At 40.5% G+C, this 15,062-nt stretch overlaps 1 protein-coding gene across 3 annotated transcripts in view; it reads right to left on the reverse strand.

Annotated features, from left to right (window-relative positions):
• Positions 1-15,062, reverse strand: part of cdk14 (cyclin dependent kinase 14) — a 671,765-nt gene that overhangs the window by 183,029 nt on the left and 473,674 nt on the right. For all 3 annotated transcript variants that reach the window (XM_043690284.2, XM_043690288.2, XM_043690287.2), the window contains one exon: positions 4,248-4,387. In XM_043690284.2, the coding sequence (XP_043546219.2) occupies positions 4,248-4,387 (140 nt within the window). The remainder of the gene's footprint in view (positions 1-4,247; positions 4,388-15,062) is intronic.

Consider the following 15,062-nt stretch of genomic DNA (forward strand, 5'->3'; position numbering starts at 1 on the left):
CCCAACTTATGTTACTTGTGCAAACATTTGAGCTTCTACTGTAACTAATGCAGTACTTCTACTGTCAAAAAATGTTATAAGCTCTGATTTTAGTGTCTAACTTATATCATGGATTGCAAAATTATATTTAGTTTTGTAATTTTAGTTTGCATATAAATCTTGTGCTCATACTGAGGAACTGAGATAGGAGATGTATTCACTGGGACACAGGGTCTTTTGGGGTCTAGGCAATGGGTTGCCTCCTGCTATTGAGTCAGGGGTGGGGCCAATCTATACGTAACTAGATGTCTCATTTCACTAGGAACATGCCTGTGGCCCTTCATGGGATGGCCTGCTTGTAAAAGGTTTTTGCTCACAGTAAAACCCGATAAGTAAAAATCCAAGGGATCAGCCCATAAATTTGAGTAAAGTGGATAAGTTTTTTTTAAGTGATTTAACTTCTAATCAGGCTTGTTTTTGGGTTCTTGAATTGAAAGGGATCCAAGTTTTACTTCAGGTTTCCTTATTATTTATAGCCTGGCCATATGCGACTCGTGTGATGCTTAAATTGTCGCTATTCATTGCTGCATGTAGCAAGGGTGACATAAGAAAAAAATCTTTTTCACACAAATACCTAGGTTATAGAATGAACCAGCTGGAAAATGTGATGGTGACAGGTTCAACTTAGCCATTCAAGAGCTGTTGGATGGTTATTTGGATCGTAATCATGTGCAGGTCATAGTCATGATATGTAGGGAAAAGGCAGGAGATTGACAGTAGATATTAGACCCAGCACAGGCATGGTGGGCTGAATGGCCTCGTGCACTGTAATAACTCGGAGATAGTTCTTCAAAAAGATGAGCCTGTTTCAGGGGGAGGGGACAGAGCAAGATGTGTGAAATTGATCTCTACCTCGTTGTAATCAGCTTTGAGGTGAAAAGAAAACTGGATAAGATCTAAAATACAGCAAAAGTCCCAATTTTTACCTTCTTTATCTTAAACTGGGAAATACAATCAAAGAGAAAACATTTGCTGATCTTGGGAAGAAAGTTAATTGTCTGGCATTGGAGGTTGCATTTATGCATAATGAACCACTGTTTATAAATATATCTCCAGAGCCAACTTGGAAATTATTCACCCCCACCCTTATTAATTGGGACAATTCTGGTGAAATGAATGACACAGCATTTGAATAACTGGTTGTCCAGATAAGAATTCCTGCTGTTATATTACAGACGACTCAAATACTCAGTGAGCAGAGATCACCTGTCAACTCACCTAAATGACCAATAATATATTCAATCCAGTACCCTGGTGAATCAGTGATGACATGCAGGTTTTGCTGTGTGGTCAACTCTTCCTTATGTTCCTGGAGAACTGAATTGACCAGGTCTCTGGAACTGTGTTGCAGTTATCACCTGCATGCTGCTAGACAAGCTGCTTTGACTTTCCGGAGGTGGAATCACTCCCCGCAGTGCTTTGAATGACCAGATAACTTAAAAAAGGTTAGAATTTTGGCAATAACAACCAGAACAGCTGGAGTCACTAAGGACTCATCTAAATCAGATTCCACTTGAGCCAAGACCTAGGAGTTGTGTCCTCCCCTGGAGGGAGATAGGTAATTGATCCTGGGCCAATACAGCTGTTTTCAGTCCTGACTCTTCTCCTCCTCTGTGATTGCATCATCCTCATCCGCCTAATGTTCAGTTGACAGCACAGTTGTTGCTGTAACTAATGTAATATGCATTTGCTCAGAATCATTAAACAGGCAGGCTTTAGTCCTATGGCAACAGCAAAACCTGGCTCCACGTGGACTGAAGAACAACATTAATGCTTCTATAGCAGCCAAATATATTTCTTTTCAGCTGAACTGATTAGAGTCTGTTTCCCAATATTTAGCATTTGTGTTCTTAGTAAGGATTTAATATCAAGTCAAGTCTACAGCAGAAAATTCCACATTCAAATTCCCCACGGTGGAGGACTGTTTTTCTGACTGGAGGCCTGTGACCTGTGCAGTTGTGCTGGGACCAGTGCTGGGACCACTGCTGCTTGTAATTTCTACAAACAATTTGGATGAAAATGTAGGTGGTCCGATGACTAAGCTCACAGACGCAAAAATTGTTGGAACTGTGAATAGTGAGGAAGGTTGTCACGGGATACAGCAGGTTACAGGTTAGTTGGAAAGTTAGCCATAGAAATGGCAGATGGAGTTGAATCCAGACAAGTGTTAGATGATGCATTTTGTTTGGACTAACAGGGCAAGGGGAGTACATGATGAATTGTAGGATCCTGGGAAACACAGAAGATCAGAAGGAGTCAAAGTGTGTGGTGCTGGAAAAGCACAGCAGGTCAGGAAGCATCCAAAGAGCAGGAGAGTTGACATTTTGGGCATAAGCCTTTCATCAGGGATGTGGAGGGAGAAGGGGGTTGAGAGATAAATAGGGGAGTAGGGGTGGGGAGAAGGTAACTGGGAAGGCATTAGGTGGATGCAAGTGGGAGGTAATTGTCCTAGGACGGTAAGGAGGGGGGAGAGGATATGTGGGAAGGAAGATGGGCAGGTAGGTCAGGTCAAGAGGACTACAATTGGTTGGTGCTGGGTTGGACGATTGGATCTAGGATGTGTTGGGGGGAGGGGGGGGCGGGGAAAGAGTCGAGAGTCGAGATTGGAAACTGGTGTAGTCGACGTTGATGCCGTGTGGTTGTAGAGTCCTGAAGCAAAAGATAAGACGTTCTTCCTCCAGCTTGCAGGTGGCTTTGGTTTGGCGGCAGAGGAGGCCCAGAATTAGCATGTCCTTAGGGGAATAGGAAGGGGAGTTGAAGAGGCTGGCCACAGGCCGGTGGAGTTAGTTGCGGACCACAGATGTTCTCTGAACTGCTCTGAGAGTTGGTGTTTTGTCTCCCTGATGTAGAGGAGGCCACATCGAGAGTAACGGATGCAGTAGATGAAGGGTGGATGTGCAGGAAAAACTCTGCTGGATTTGAAATGAACTTTTAGGGTCTTGGATTAGACTTGGGGAGGGCAGGTTTTACACCTCATGTGATGGCTGAGGAAGGTGCCAGTTGTAGAGGGTGGGTTAGTGGGTGGCGTGGACTTGAGAGAGTTGCAATGGGAATGATCTCTGCGGAAAGAGATGGGGGTGGGGTGAGAAATATATTTTTAGTGGTGGGGCCTGACTGAAGGTGGCAGAATTGGCAGAGGACGATGTGCTATATCCAGAGATTCGTAGGATGGAAGGTGAGGAGCATGGGGGTTCTATCTTTGTTCGGTTAGACGGATGGGGTTCAAGGGCGGAGGTGTGGGCAATGGAGGAGATATGATTGAGGGCATTGATGATCATGTGGGATGGGAAATTGTGGTCCTTGAAATAGGAGGCCATCTGGAATGTCCCGGAATGGCATGTCCTTAGTTTCTTAAAAAGATAGATCAGGGATTTAAGGTGGTACAGGAGTTACTTACCCTTATTAGTTTAGGCATTAAATACATGAGGAAGGAGGCTAAAAAAGTGTATTAGTTATCAGAGAGTTTAGACAAACGGGAATTGTTTTTGCTGAGTGTAGGTTGAGGGGTAATCTGATGGACATATATATAATTCCTGAAGAAGGGCTCATGCCCGAAACGTCGATTCTCCTGTTCCTTGGATGCTGCCTGACCTGCTGCGCTTTTCCAGCAACACATTTTCAGCATATATACAATTATGAAAGGAATGAACAGGGGTGGATAGTCAGAATCTTTTTCCTAGGGTGAAAGTGTGTCTGTCTGTCCGTCCATGTGTCTTTGTCCGTCCGTGTCTGTGTGTGTGTGGCCATTTAAAGAGATGTGCAAGGCAAGTTTGTATTTTTACAGAAGGTGGGAGGTACCTGAGTGCACTACCGTGTGTACCAGAGGTGGTAGAAGCAGATACAATAGTAATGTTTGAGAGCCATTTAGATAGATACACAAATGTACAGGGCATAGAGAGATACAGATTATGTGAAGACAGATGGGATTAGCTTAGAATGGCATCATGGTTGGTTGAGACATGGTGGGCCAAAGGGCCTGTCCTATGCTGTTCTATGTTTGACGTAAACCGATAAGAAAAATGGTAACTTGAATACTGCTACTTTTGACTTGATAGTTGATGTTAGTGCCAGAACTGTCGAACTTGAAGTAGTACTATTTGTTAAACAAGTAGCAAAAAAAATGTTTTAGTAATAATAATACCCATCTTTGGGCATCTCAAAGAAATAGATTGAGTAGAATCTGGATTAAAGCTGGAAATAATACTCACTGTCTGAGAGTTCCCAAAGCCGTGGAGGAAGATCACTGAAGTACTCATGGTTCAGGGCAGCATGAGCCGACAGTCTGTTTTTTGGAAAGCACTGGAGAAGCTTTGAGGCAAGATCTTCAGCATGGGGCACATAATCTAGTCTGGAATACAAGGTTGTAAAAGGATATAAACATCTATTCGAAAGTAATCACCCAAAATAAGATCAATGCTGCACTAAAAATGAAAATAGCAGCTGAGGCTACAAAGCACACCAATAATTAGTTGCAACATGAAAGCATTGCTTCTAATGAAATGCTATGCATTTTTTGCATTCATGAGAGAAAAAAAAATACCAAGTAAAAACACTGTAATCAATATAAATTCACCCAAACTCCTGAAAAATAGATAAAAGGAAATTGATGCCTGTCTCAAGGTAAATAATAAAATTAACAAATGGAATCAATGACAACTCTTAATGTTCGGTGTGTTAATGGTCTTCGAAGATATCTAAAAATGTTTAGATATCTATGCTTACAACCAGGAAAAAATTAAAGCATTTTTGTAATTTATGCTCAGGTTCCACAGCCAGTTTGAACCAAATTTTCTGCAGGAGTAATGATAAAACAGTCTTGTTTATTCTTATACCTAGACCTAACCTACTTGAAAATCCTGGAGAAAGAATATAGCACAGTTAAAAGTGTGAAGGTGCTGTCATGGGGGCTGTTTGGTTTCAGTAGGAATGCATCCTCTTGAACCAACAGGATCCTGAATTTCCAAAATTTCCCACATTTCACTAACTGGTAAAGAGCTTCTTGCTCTGGTTCCAATTGTTCCTTGCCCTATAATGTAATCAAATCTATGATAAAATCTATTCCTAACCCAAAGTTGGGAGAACGTGTTTCTTTCTTTTTGTAAAAAGCCTTTGAGGAGAGTAACTTTTTGTCATTTCTACCATATATAGCTGATACAGTAAAAACGAGACAGCGTTCCTCCAGGACCAAGGGTGCTACATGGACAGCACAAACTACACGCTCATACACAACAAAGTGCATGAGAAGTGCAAACCACGCAAGTTACAATGTAATAGAAGAATGACAAATAATGGACATTTTTCTAGCAGCAATTTGAAGTTGTGCAAAGAATTTCAGATGGAAAAAAGACCGATCATACTATGTTAAGGAGCCTGATGTCTTAGGGGAAGAAACTTGCACAGTCTGGCCGTGAGAGACCGAATGCTCCAGTATCTTCTGCCAGATGGCAGGAGGGAGAACGTTTGGGTGAGGGGTGTGTGGGGTCTTCCACAATGGTCTGAGCCTTTTGGATGTAACATGCGGTGTAAATGTCTGTAATGAAGGGAAGAAACCCCGATGATCTTCTCAACTGTCCTCACTATCTGTTGTAGTGTCTTACGATCAGAGACGCTACAATTACTGAACCAGGTAGTGATGCAGCAGCTCAAAGTACTCTCAATGGATCATCTGTAGAATGTGGTGAGGATGGGGAGGGGGTGGGAGGTGGGCATTCCTCAGCCTGCGCAGAAAGTAGAGACACTGCTGGGCTTTCTTGGCTATGGAGCTGGCGTTGAGAATCCAGGTGAGATTCTCCGCCAGGTGTACGCCAAGAAATTTGGTGCTCTTCATCATCTCCATGGAAAAGCCGACGTCCAGCGGAGAGTGATCGCTCCGTGCCCTCCTGACGGCAACAACCACCTCTTTCATCTTGTCCACATTTAGAGACAAGCTGTTAGATCTGCACCAGTCCGTTAACCACTGACCTCCTCTCTGTATGCTGACTCATCATTTATGCTGCTGAGACCCACTACAAACATATCATCAGTGAACTTGATGATGTGATTTGACCTGTGCATCACTGCACAGCTGTGTGTCAGCAGAGTGAACAGCAGTGGACTGACCACACGTCCCTGGGTGCCCCCATGCTCAGCGTGATGGTATTGGAGATGCTGTTCCCAGTTTGGACTGACTTACATCGTTGACTGTTAAAATATCTGACAGTAGTTTCAAAAAACAGCTGCATTCAAAACCATTATATTTTCAACTTGCAACTTCATAGTTTAATGTCTCCAACTCTAACTAACAGTCCTGGATTCAGTGCCCTAGATCTGAGCAACTGTGTCACTTATACCATTCTAGTTTTCACCTTTATTACTCTGACTAAACATTTATTCTAAAGAAGCTGTTAATTTTTAGACAAGCCCTCCCACAAATGGAATGTTGGACTGAAAATACCAACAAATGACTGAATGATAGTGAGGCAATTTTAATTAATTGTCATTCTCAATCTTGTCACAATCACATGAATCATAAAGCTGTCTCAATGTGTCCGCAAGTGATGCAATCCATTAACACAATTTCAATACTTCATTGGCTCTTGTTATATACATTCAGATGTTATACATTCCTAAATTTAGCTCAGTCTCACAGCAAATCATACAGAAGAGATCTTGCAGCCAATCAAATCTGCCCTTCAAAAATACACAATCAACAATGAGCCCATTACCTTGAAAGCTAAGACAGTTCAAGTGTTCATCCAAGCACTTTTAAAGGTTAAGAGGTTACCTGCCTCAACTATCCTCCCAGGCAGTACACCACCCTCTGGGAGAAAGTGTTTTCCCTCAAACCATCCTGCCTTTCACCTTAAAAATGTGCTCCCACATGAGGGAACCAGTTGCTTTCAAACCACCCTGTCAATGTCACTCAGAATCTGACTCATCTCGATTAGGTCTCCTCTCAGCCTTCTCTGCTCCAAGTAAAACAACCTGATCTTTTCCAGCCCCTCTTTGTAACTAAGATGTTTCATCCCAGGAAACATCCTGGGTGAATCTCCTCTGCACCTTCTTCTGTACAACTACATCCTTCCTAGAGTGTGGCTACCAAAGATGCATGCAGTACTCCAGTTATGACCTAACCAAGGGCCAATACAGCTCTAACATAGCTGCCTTGTTCTTATTATGTATAGTTCGACCAGTTACCTTTTTAACCACACTATTAACTTGTTCTGCCATCTTCAGGGATCTGTGGACAGTTTTCCCAAGATTCCTCTGAGCTTCCTAATTTTAAATGTTATTCATATATGGAACTTCTGGCATGTTTTCAGTTTCATAAGACTATCAGAGGGGAGTTCCAGGAATAACAATAACAATAATCAGTATTTTCCAAGTATTGTGATATTGTTTATGAGTTCAAGAGAGCAACTATGCACTTAATTCCTACTAACTGCAGCAGCAGACTGGCTGGGGGAAGTGCTGTTGTCCTCACATCCTAATAAGCACTTTTGCAGATTGTGCAATATTTCATTGCTAGCGTTTGGCTTTCATGTTTATTACTGTTCAGAAATTGCACTTTTCCAAAACTATTCATTCTTTCTGACACTCTGGTGTGTACACTCTTAAGCAAATTCAAATGTTTTTGCAACAGTCAACTATCCTTTCGCTAAACTTCTGCCACTGGTGAATTTCACTGAATGCTTGCTTTTCACAGACTGGTGTTGCAAGGGTGAACAATGCAATTTCAGAGAGTTGAATGTTTACCCAAGCCCACAATTTCCCTTTAACAAAATCAGTGTTACATCAGTATTTACATCGAACAACTTGCATGATATGACTACACAGGTAGATCTAAAAATTAGATCATGTGTGTGTGTGTGACTTCAAAAGTGAAAGTACAAACCACTGTTATTAAGATCCTACCAGAGCACTCAAAACATGTCATGGCTCTGGCAGTTGTGCAAATGTCACAAAATGGATGAAGATGATCTCGTAGGATTGACGGCTAAAGCAAATGTGTTTCTTGGAAGAGCAACTGGGAGGGGGGTGATCATTGGTTGGTATTGTTCTATAGTTTTACCTTAGAGGCAGTAGTAACTGGCCTGCTCCTTAAGATTCCATTTCAGGTGAAGCAAAATGGTCAACTCATCTAACTGCAGTGTGACTGAGAAAGCTGATTGCTGTAATAGGATGGGTCAAAGGTCGACCTCTAGATGACCACCCTAACTGATCCCAGCCAAGAGTCCCGTGACACAACGAGCATGCATTCCATATCGACTCCAATTTCTCAGCTATTGTCTCCCAAGTCCAACAAAGGCAAGGAGAACATAAAATGCTTATTACAAAATTAAAAAATAAGAGCTTGAAGATTTTTATTTGCTTCTTTTATTCATTCATTCAAGAGTGGTGGACATGACTGGCAAGATGAATATTTATGGTTCAACCTCAAATGCCCTTCAGAAATCACTGACATTCTCACTTTGCAGTGAATTTATACCACTCCCCTATCTATTCTGCAGATATTTTCAATTTAAACTGTTTGTAAGCAGCAGCTTCATTTTTCAAAATGCTGCAGAAAGCCATTACAAAAACTCATGAAGTAGAAGGTATGTGCTGCAACAGGGAGCAGGTTTTTGTGCCTAAGAAAGAGTATAACATCCTGATTTAGTAAGTTTGAACCAGTGAAGAGAGTGTGCATTTCCAGTGATCAAAAGTCGAGAGATTGCACATAGAAGTTATAGCAAAAAGGTTGAGCATAATTTTAAATCAGGTAGTAAATACCATCAAGCTTTTGAACATTTGACAAATGATTCAGTACTTCAAACCCTATAATATTTACTACAAAAAACTAGCCAATAAAAGCAAGGACCTTTAATTTTCAAATACATTGATAATATCACAACCCCTTTTACAACAGCAAATAACACTAAGACCAGATGCAGATCCTGAATCTTCTCTCAAGTAGTATGGAATAAGAGTTTGAGAGAAGTAGTTTGTCACAGCATGGACTAATCATTGTATGGAGTCCAACTTGTGGAACCAAACTGAGATGAGTGAGAATTCAGGTGGTCTGGTTAAATTTGCCAAGAGCTTACTTAAAATATATCGGCAGTAGACAGCACTGCTAGGGCTCTCAAAAGTTTTAAAAATTTAATGCCTAGAAGCAGAGCTCTGCATGTTCATATACATGTAGAGCTCTCTGCTGGATTACAGCTGGGCAGTACAAACAAGGTACTACTATCTGTCTTGATGCTATCGATAGTGAGTAGATATCGATAGCTATATTCCTCAATTATCCATGAAAAAGTAATGGTTACGGATATCTTTTGCCAAATAAAATGTCAACAGTTATTTTAAACCACAAATGAATCATGGACAGGTGTTATAAATTTTCAGTTTGCTTTTGACATTGATGTTCAATGATACTTGTACCTATAAAATGACTCTTACATTCACCCGCACTGCCTAGTATCTATTTGTACAACGATATAAATTGTTACAACAATGGGCCCCTAGTTGTAGGTACTGGATTAAAGATCTCTCACATACCCCCTAAATAGAAGTTCCTCCAATTCTATAGAGGTGGACTGATTACAGGTTAACAATATGCTTCTACGCAAGTTCACCAATTTGTTTACTTCATGATTACTTAACAAACTAAGAAACATTCAAGGAAAATCTACAAAAGTAAGTTTCCAAAATGGACATATGTTGCAATCAAGTATAATGATGGGCGGCACGGTGACTCAATGGTTAGCACTACTGCCTCACAGCACCAGGGACCTGGGTGACTGTGTGGAGTTTGCACATTCTCCCAGTGTCTGTGTGGATTTTTTCCGGGTGCTCTGGTTTCCTCCCAGAATCCAAAGGTGTGCAGGTTAGGTGAACTGGCCATGCTAAATTGCCCAAAGGGTTCAGGGATGTGTAGGTTAGGTGCATTAGTCAGGAGTAAATATAGGATAATGGGGTCAGGGAAGGAGTCTAGGTGGGTTGTTCTTCGGAGGGTCAGTGTGGACTTGTTGGGCTGAAGAGCCCGTTTCCTCACTGTTGGGATTCTATGAATAAATACGTTTTGTTGCTTCTCTTAGCTTTCTTTGGGGAAAGGTCTTGCCATGAAGGCTGACCAGTTGACTAAGTCTAGCTGTGCTTTCTTTGTACATGAAGCATATATACCTCACTTGGCAGCCATTACTGGATGTTGGTCTTCAACGTTTGCTTCACCTTTCCTTTGAGCTCAGAAAACAGGGGGTGCCAGGAACTTGACTGCCAATCCTCCTCTGTCCAGAGTTTGGTCAGTCGACCTCCTGGTTAAAGTAATCCTTCCCTATCAGCTCCATCATACAGGTGAAGATTTCACCAGATCATCTCATGTTGTTTATAAAGAGATGATTCCAGTTTCAACAAGGCTCGAGTATGAATGTTTACCAGACCAAAACAGAGCAAGTGAGTGACTTTAAGAAAACAATGATGACATTAAGAGAATTAACATCAGCTAAGAAAGAGGATTGGAGAAATTTAAAGGGTCAAATCTAACAATTCTCTGGAACTGAATTGTCTATACCCTCATGTTCTAAATGATTTTCCTAAATTCCTTAGATTCAGGAACAGTTTGATCTGATTAGAAACTGAAAGCAAATGTAACATCTCTTTCTCTTCTTGAAAAGCATTTATTGAGAATCTAGCCATTAGTAGTCATTAAAATTAGATTGAAAGTACTTGGCTTTCCAAAACACATTTGATTTTGTGTCACATAAAATAGAATATGTTGTAAAAGGTGTGAAGCATGCAAATGTTGATCTTCAGTGAGACTTGGATGTGCTTGTACAAGGAGCACAAGTTAGCATACAGGTACACAAGCAATTGGCAAGGTAAGTGATAAGCTGGTCTTTATTGCGAGGAGACTGGAATATAGGAATAAGTCATCTTGCTACAGTTGTACAGAGTTTGGATGAGACCATGTCTGGAGTACAGTGTGCAGTTTGGTCTCCTATTTAAGGAAATATATATCTGCATTGGAGACAGTATGTTTACTATATTGGTTTCTGGGGCGAGAGAGTTATGCTAAGGTGACAGGCTGAGCAATTTGGGCCTTTATCTAGAGTTCAGAGGCATTATTTCACTGACATGTGGGGTGACAGGTGTCTGTCTTTCATTGCAGTTGTGTTCATTGTAATATAGAGTTACACATAAGCTTAGTGTGTCTCCTCCATAAGATCTCTCTAATTACGTAACCGCACATCATAAACATGCTGTTGTAACCCACTACAGTACAAGAATGAGAGACATTGAAACATTGCAAATTCAGAAGGGTCTTGATAGGCTAGTCAGAGAGATTGTTTCTACTGTTTGAGGAATCTAAAACATAGGGATATTACTATCAGAATCAGGGCTTATCATTTAGGACTGACATGAGGAGACATTACTTCATTCAAAAGGATTGTGAGCCTTTCAAGTTCCATACTCCAGAGGCTGCACAATCTTTATCACTGAACATATTCAAGGTTGCAACAGTTAGATTTTTGGTCTCTAGGGAATTCACAGGATATGGGATGCAGTCAAGGAAGTGGAGTTGAAGCTCAAAGATTAGTCAGGTTCATATTGAATGATGAAGACGGATCAAATAGGTCAAGAGACTGATTCCTGCTCCTATTTTTTGCATTCCTGATTAGTGGCAGCATCAGGTACAAAAAGTACATTCCCAAACTTGATGAACATTATGAACAAGAATAGCAATAATTGTTTATTCCTTCTCAGGTAGGGTACCTACGTATCAAATATCTTTTTGTCTCAAACATCTCCAGCATGTAGTTGGATTTTAAGGTTTAGTGAATTCATTAACATTAAATATTTTAATATAAATAGGATCATAGGTGTGAATATTTGACATGGCTGTTTCTTTAGGTGTGAAGTTAATGATGAGTCGCCATTAACTTCAAAATGTCACTAAATAAGTGAAATGAAAGATTTCAGCAATATGTTTATGCCTACAAAATGAGTAATCAAGGCAGATTATTGTGCCCTTAACAACAAAGTGTATAAACATTTGAAGCAGTGTATGTACAATATCGAATTTGCACTAACTTTCTGAGCATTTTAGTTGAGTGTCAATCTCCTATCTCTTGCCCATAATCTGCGGCACATTGTTTCTTCACAAGTTCAAATAATCAGTCAATGCCCTCTTGAATGCCCTCAGTTGAACCTGTTTTCAGGCAGATCATTCCAAATGCCATCGACATTTTTCATTTGTTTCTTTTGGAAAACACTACAATCTAGTAAAAATATTTCTAATTTAACAACCTGCTCCTTGAGGCCAGGACAGAAGTTTGACGTCATGGGTGCACCTGAATTTATTGAAGTAAAAATAAATTTATAAAGGTTTTGTTCTGCAGAGATTTTATTCCCGGGTAACTGATTCTCCAAAAGACTTCATGTTACCATATTAGTGCAGTTGGATAATGACAGAAGTTCAGACAGACTGGATAATTACCATTTAAGGCTGGGTCAGTTTTGAAACCCTTGTTCCATATTTAATGAAGATACACATCAGGAGAAGTACATACCTAAACAACTGTTAGTAGGAGGTTGAACAAAAAGTTTAAGCAGGAAGTAGAAGTTGCAAAAATGGTGAGGATTTTTTTAACATATCGATTCATAAATCTTTTTTTAAAAGCACAGCTTACATTAACTTTCAGATCAACAACTCTTTCCGACCCAATGATGTAAGCTTTCTCTGTTCAATCCATGCTTTTCTCGGAAACCATTACATTTAACGGACAGTGGTGATTCCATGCACTCTGATTTGTGAAAGGGACTGTCTCTGACTTCAGGAATATGACAGTTATAACTACCTTCAACCAAAAAAGGAGATAAATCTGCTGCAGAAAATCGAGGTATTCCCCTCTCATCCATTGCAGAGAACATCCTTACGTGCACTCTCCTGTTTCATCTACTTACTCCCCCAGAGGAAACCCTCCCAGAGACACATGATACAAGACCTTTAAAAAGGCCTTCAAGCCAACAATTGGCAAGCACAACATCAAGAACTCTCCACTGTGTTCATCAACCTGACCAAAGTAGTTAAGTCTAAACCACAAACCTCTGTGGACTATGCTCCAACAACTTGAATGTTCAACAAACTTCATCACAATATTGCAACTGGCTTACAATGATACCATTGCAATTGTCTTCTTGCGTGGGAAATGCAAAACTTCATAATCCAGATTGGCATTAAGCAAAGTTGTATGATAGACCTCAGTTTACTTACAATTCATATGACAATGGCTGTTCACCTCAAACTGCATTCTGGAGAGAGTATTGAGTGCCACCTAGATAGAAAACTCGAACTTCAGTCAGCTCCAAGCCAAAATTAAACTGATGACCACAAACATACACAATAAAAGTTTGTGGACAAATGGATTCTTGTTAGGCAGGGGAGTCAAGATTTATGCAGGGCAGATAGGAATGTGGAATTTGAAATGCAAACAGATCAGTCACAATCTTATAGAGTGGCAGGGCACTCAAAGGACTGAACAGCCCACTTCTGCTCCGAATCCATATGCTCATTTGACAGTAAAACTCCCACTGGAATTTGAGACCATGACAGGACCCAAGTAGGAGAGGACAGCACAAGGACAGAAGTAAGCAAAGTGGGGAAAAGAAAGGGAAATTTTCAGCAGATACTGGCAACAAGGTTACTGCAGGAAATCCAATATAACCAAGTGATGGTTAAAAGGCATATGCTTAAAAATAAGGGAGAGCCCATTTAAACAGAATGAGGAAACATATTTTCCTTTTAGAAGGTTGAGTATCTTTGGAATTGCCTTCCTCAAAAGGCAGTGGATGCAGAATCTTTAAATATTTTTAATTACGAAGGAGATGAAAGATCATTGAGTATAAGCAGCAATATAGAGTGAAGGTTAAAACAAAGTCAGTTATGGCTTTATTGAATAGTTGAACAGGCTTGAACGGCAAGTGGACTAGTCTTGTTCCTTGTTCATAAATATATAATGATATTGAAAGACCTGCAAGAAAAAAAAACGATGAAGGAATGGACAGAATTCTCTCAGAGGCTGGGCAATAAGGAAAAGGTAACGTGGTTGTTTAGATATACCCATTAAAATAAGACACTTCACGAAGTGATTAGCCTACAGTAACAATTACAGGCAGTTAGGAAAAGAAACACAGTCACCAAACAGCACATGTTTATCGGGTCATGAAGAAGGGAGGATAGCTTAAGGCAGAAAAGGTCAAAACAGTTGCAAATTGTGAGCAACCAGTACAGCCCAAGCATGTAAGGCAGCAGAAGAGATAAACACAGATTAAAGAGTTACATTGATCAGTGAGTGACAGAGGAAAATGTCAGAGTTTAAAGACCATTTACATGGTGGAGGAGGAGCAGAATCATGAACAATAGACCATTTAAGTCTCAGGGAAGAATAGAGTGGCAGAAACAACATTAGCCAATAGGTAAGGTGCAAGCCACAAGAGGAAGCTATAACGTAGAGAATGTTTCTTTAAAATTCATTCATGGGATGATAGCATCACTGGCTAGGCCAGAGGGCAGTTAAGAGTCAATCACATTGCTGTGGGTCTGGAGTCACATGCAGGCCAGGCTAGGTAGGGATGGCAGCTTCCTTCTCTGAAGGACATTACTGATCCTGATGGGTTTTTCCAAAAATCGACAATGAATTCATGGTGATCATTAGACTATCCATTCACTGAATTCAAATTCCACCATCTGCCATGGTGAGATTTGATCCAGAGTCCCAGAATAGTATCTTTGCCTCTGGACTAACAGGCCAACGATAATATCACTAGGCCATTGCCTCCCCCTATATTGGGGAACAGGTTCCTGAAGCATACTGATATATATGGGAAACCCACAAGGGAGCATTTGCTTGGAGTTAAAATAACTGAGGAACAATGGAGGGATTAGAAGTCCACATTGATGAGAAAACCCATGAGTAAATTCCAGAAACAATACAGAAATAGCAAAGAAATGTAAAAAGATATTGAGGGATGGTAACTGTGCTAGTGGAACAAGGAGTGCTTAG

Source organism: Chiloscyllium plagiosum, unplaced genomic scaffold (genome assembly GCF_037043375.1).
Source record: "Chiloscyllium plagiosum isolate Xiang-an unplaced genomic scaffold, Cpla_swu_hap1 HiC_scaffold_5, whole genome shotgun sequence".
Lineage (NCBI taxonomy): Eukaryota > Metazoa > Chordata > Chondrichthyes > Orectolobiformes > Hemiscylliidae > Chiloscyllium > Chiloscyllium plagiosum.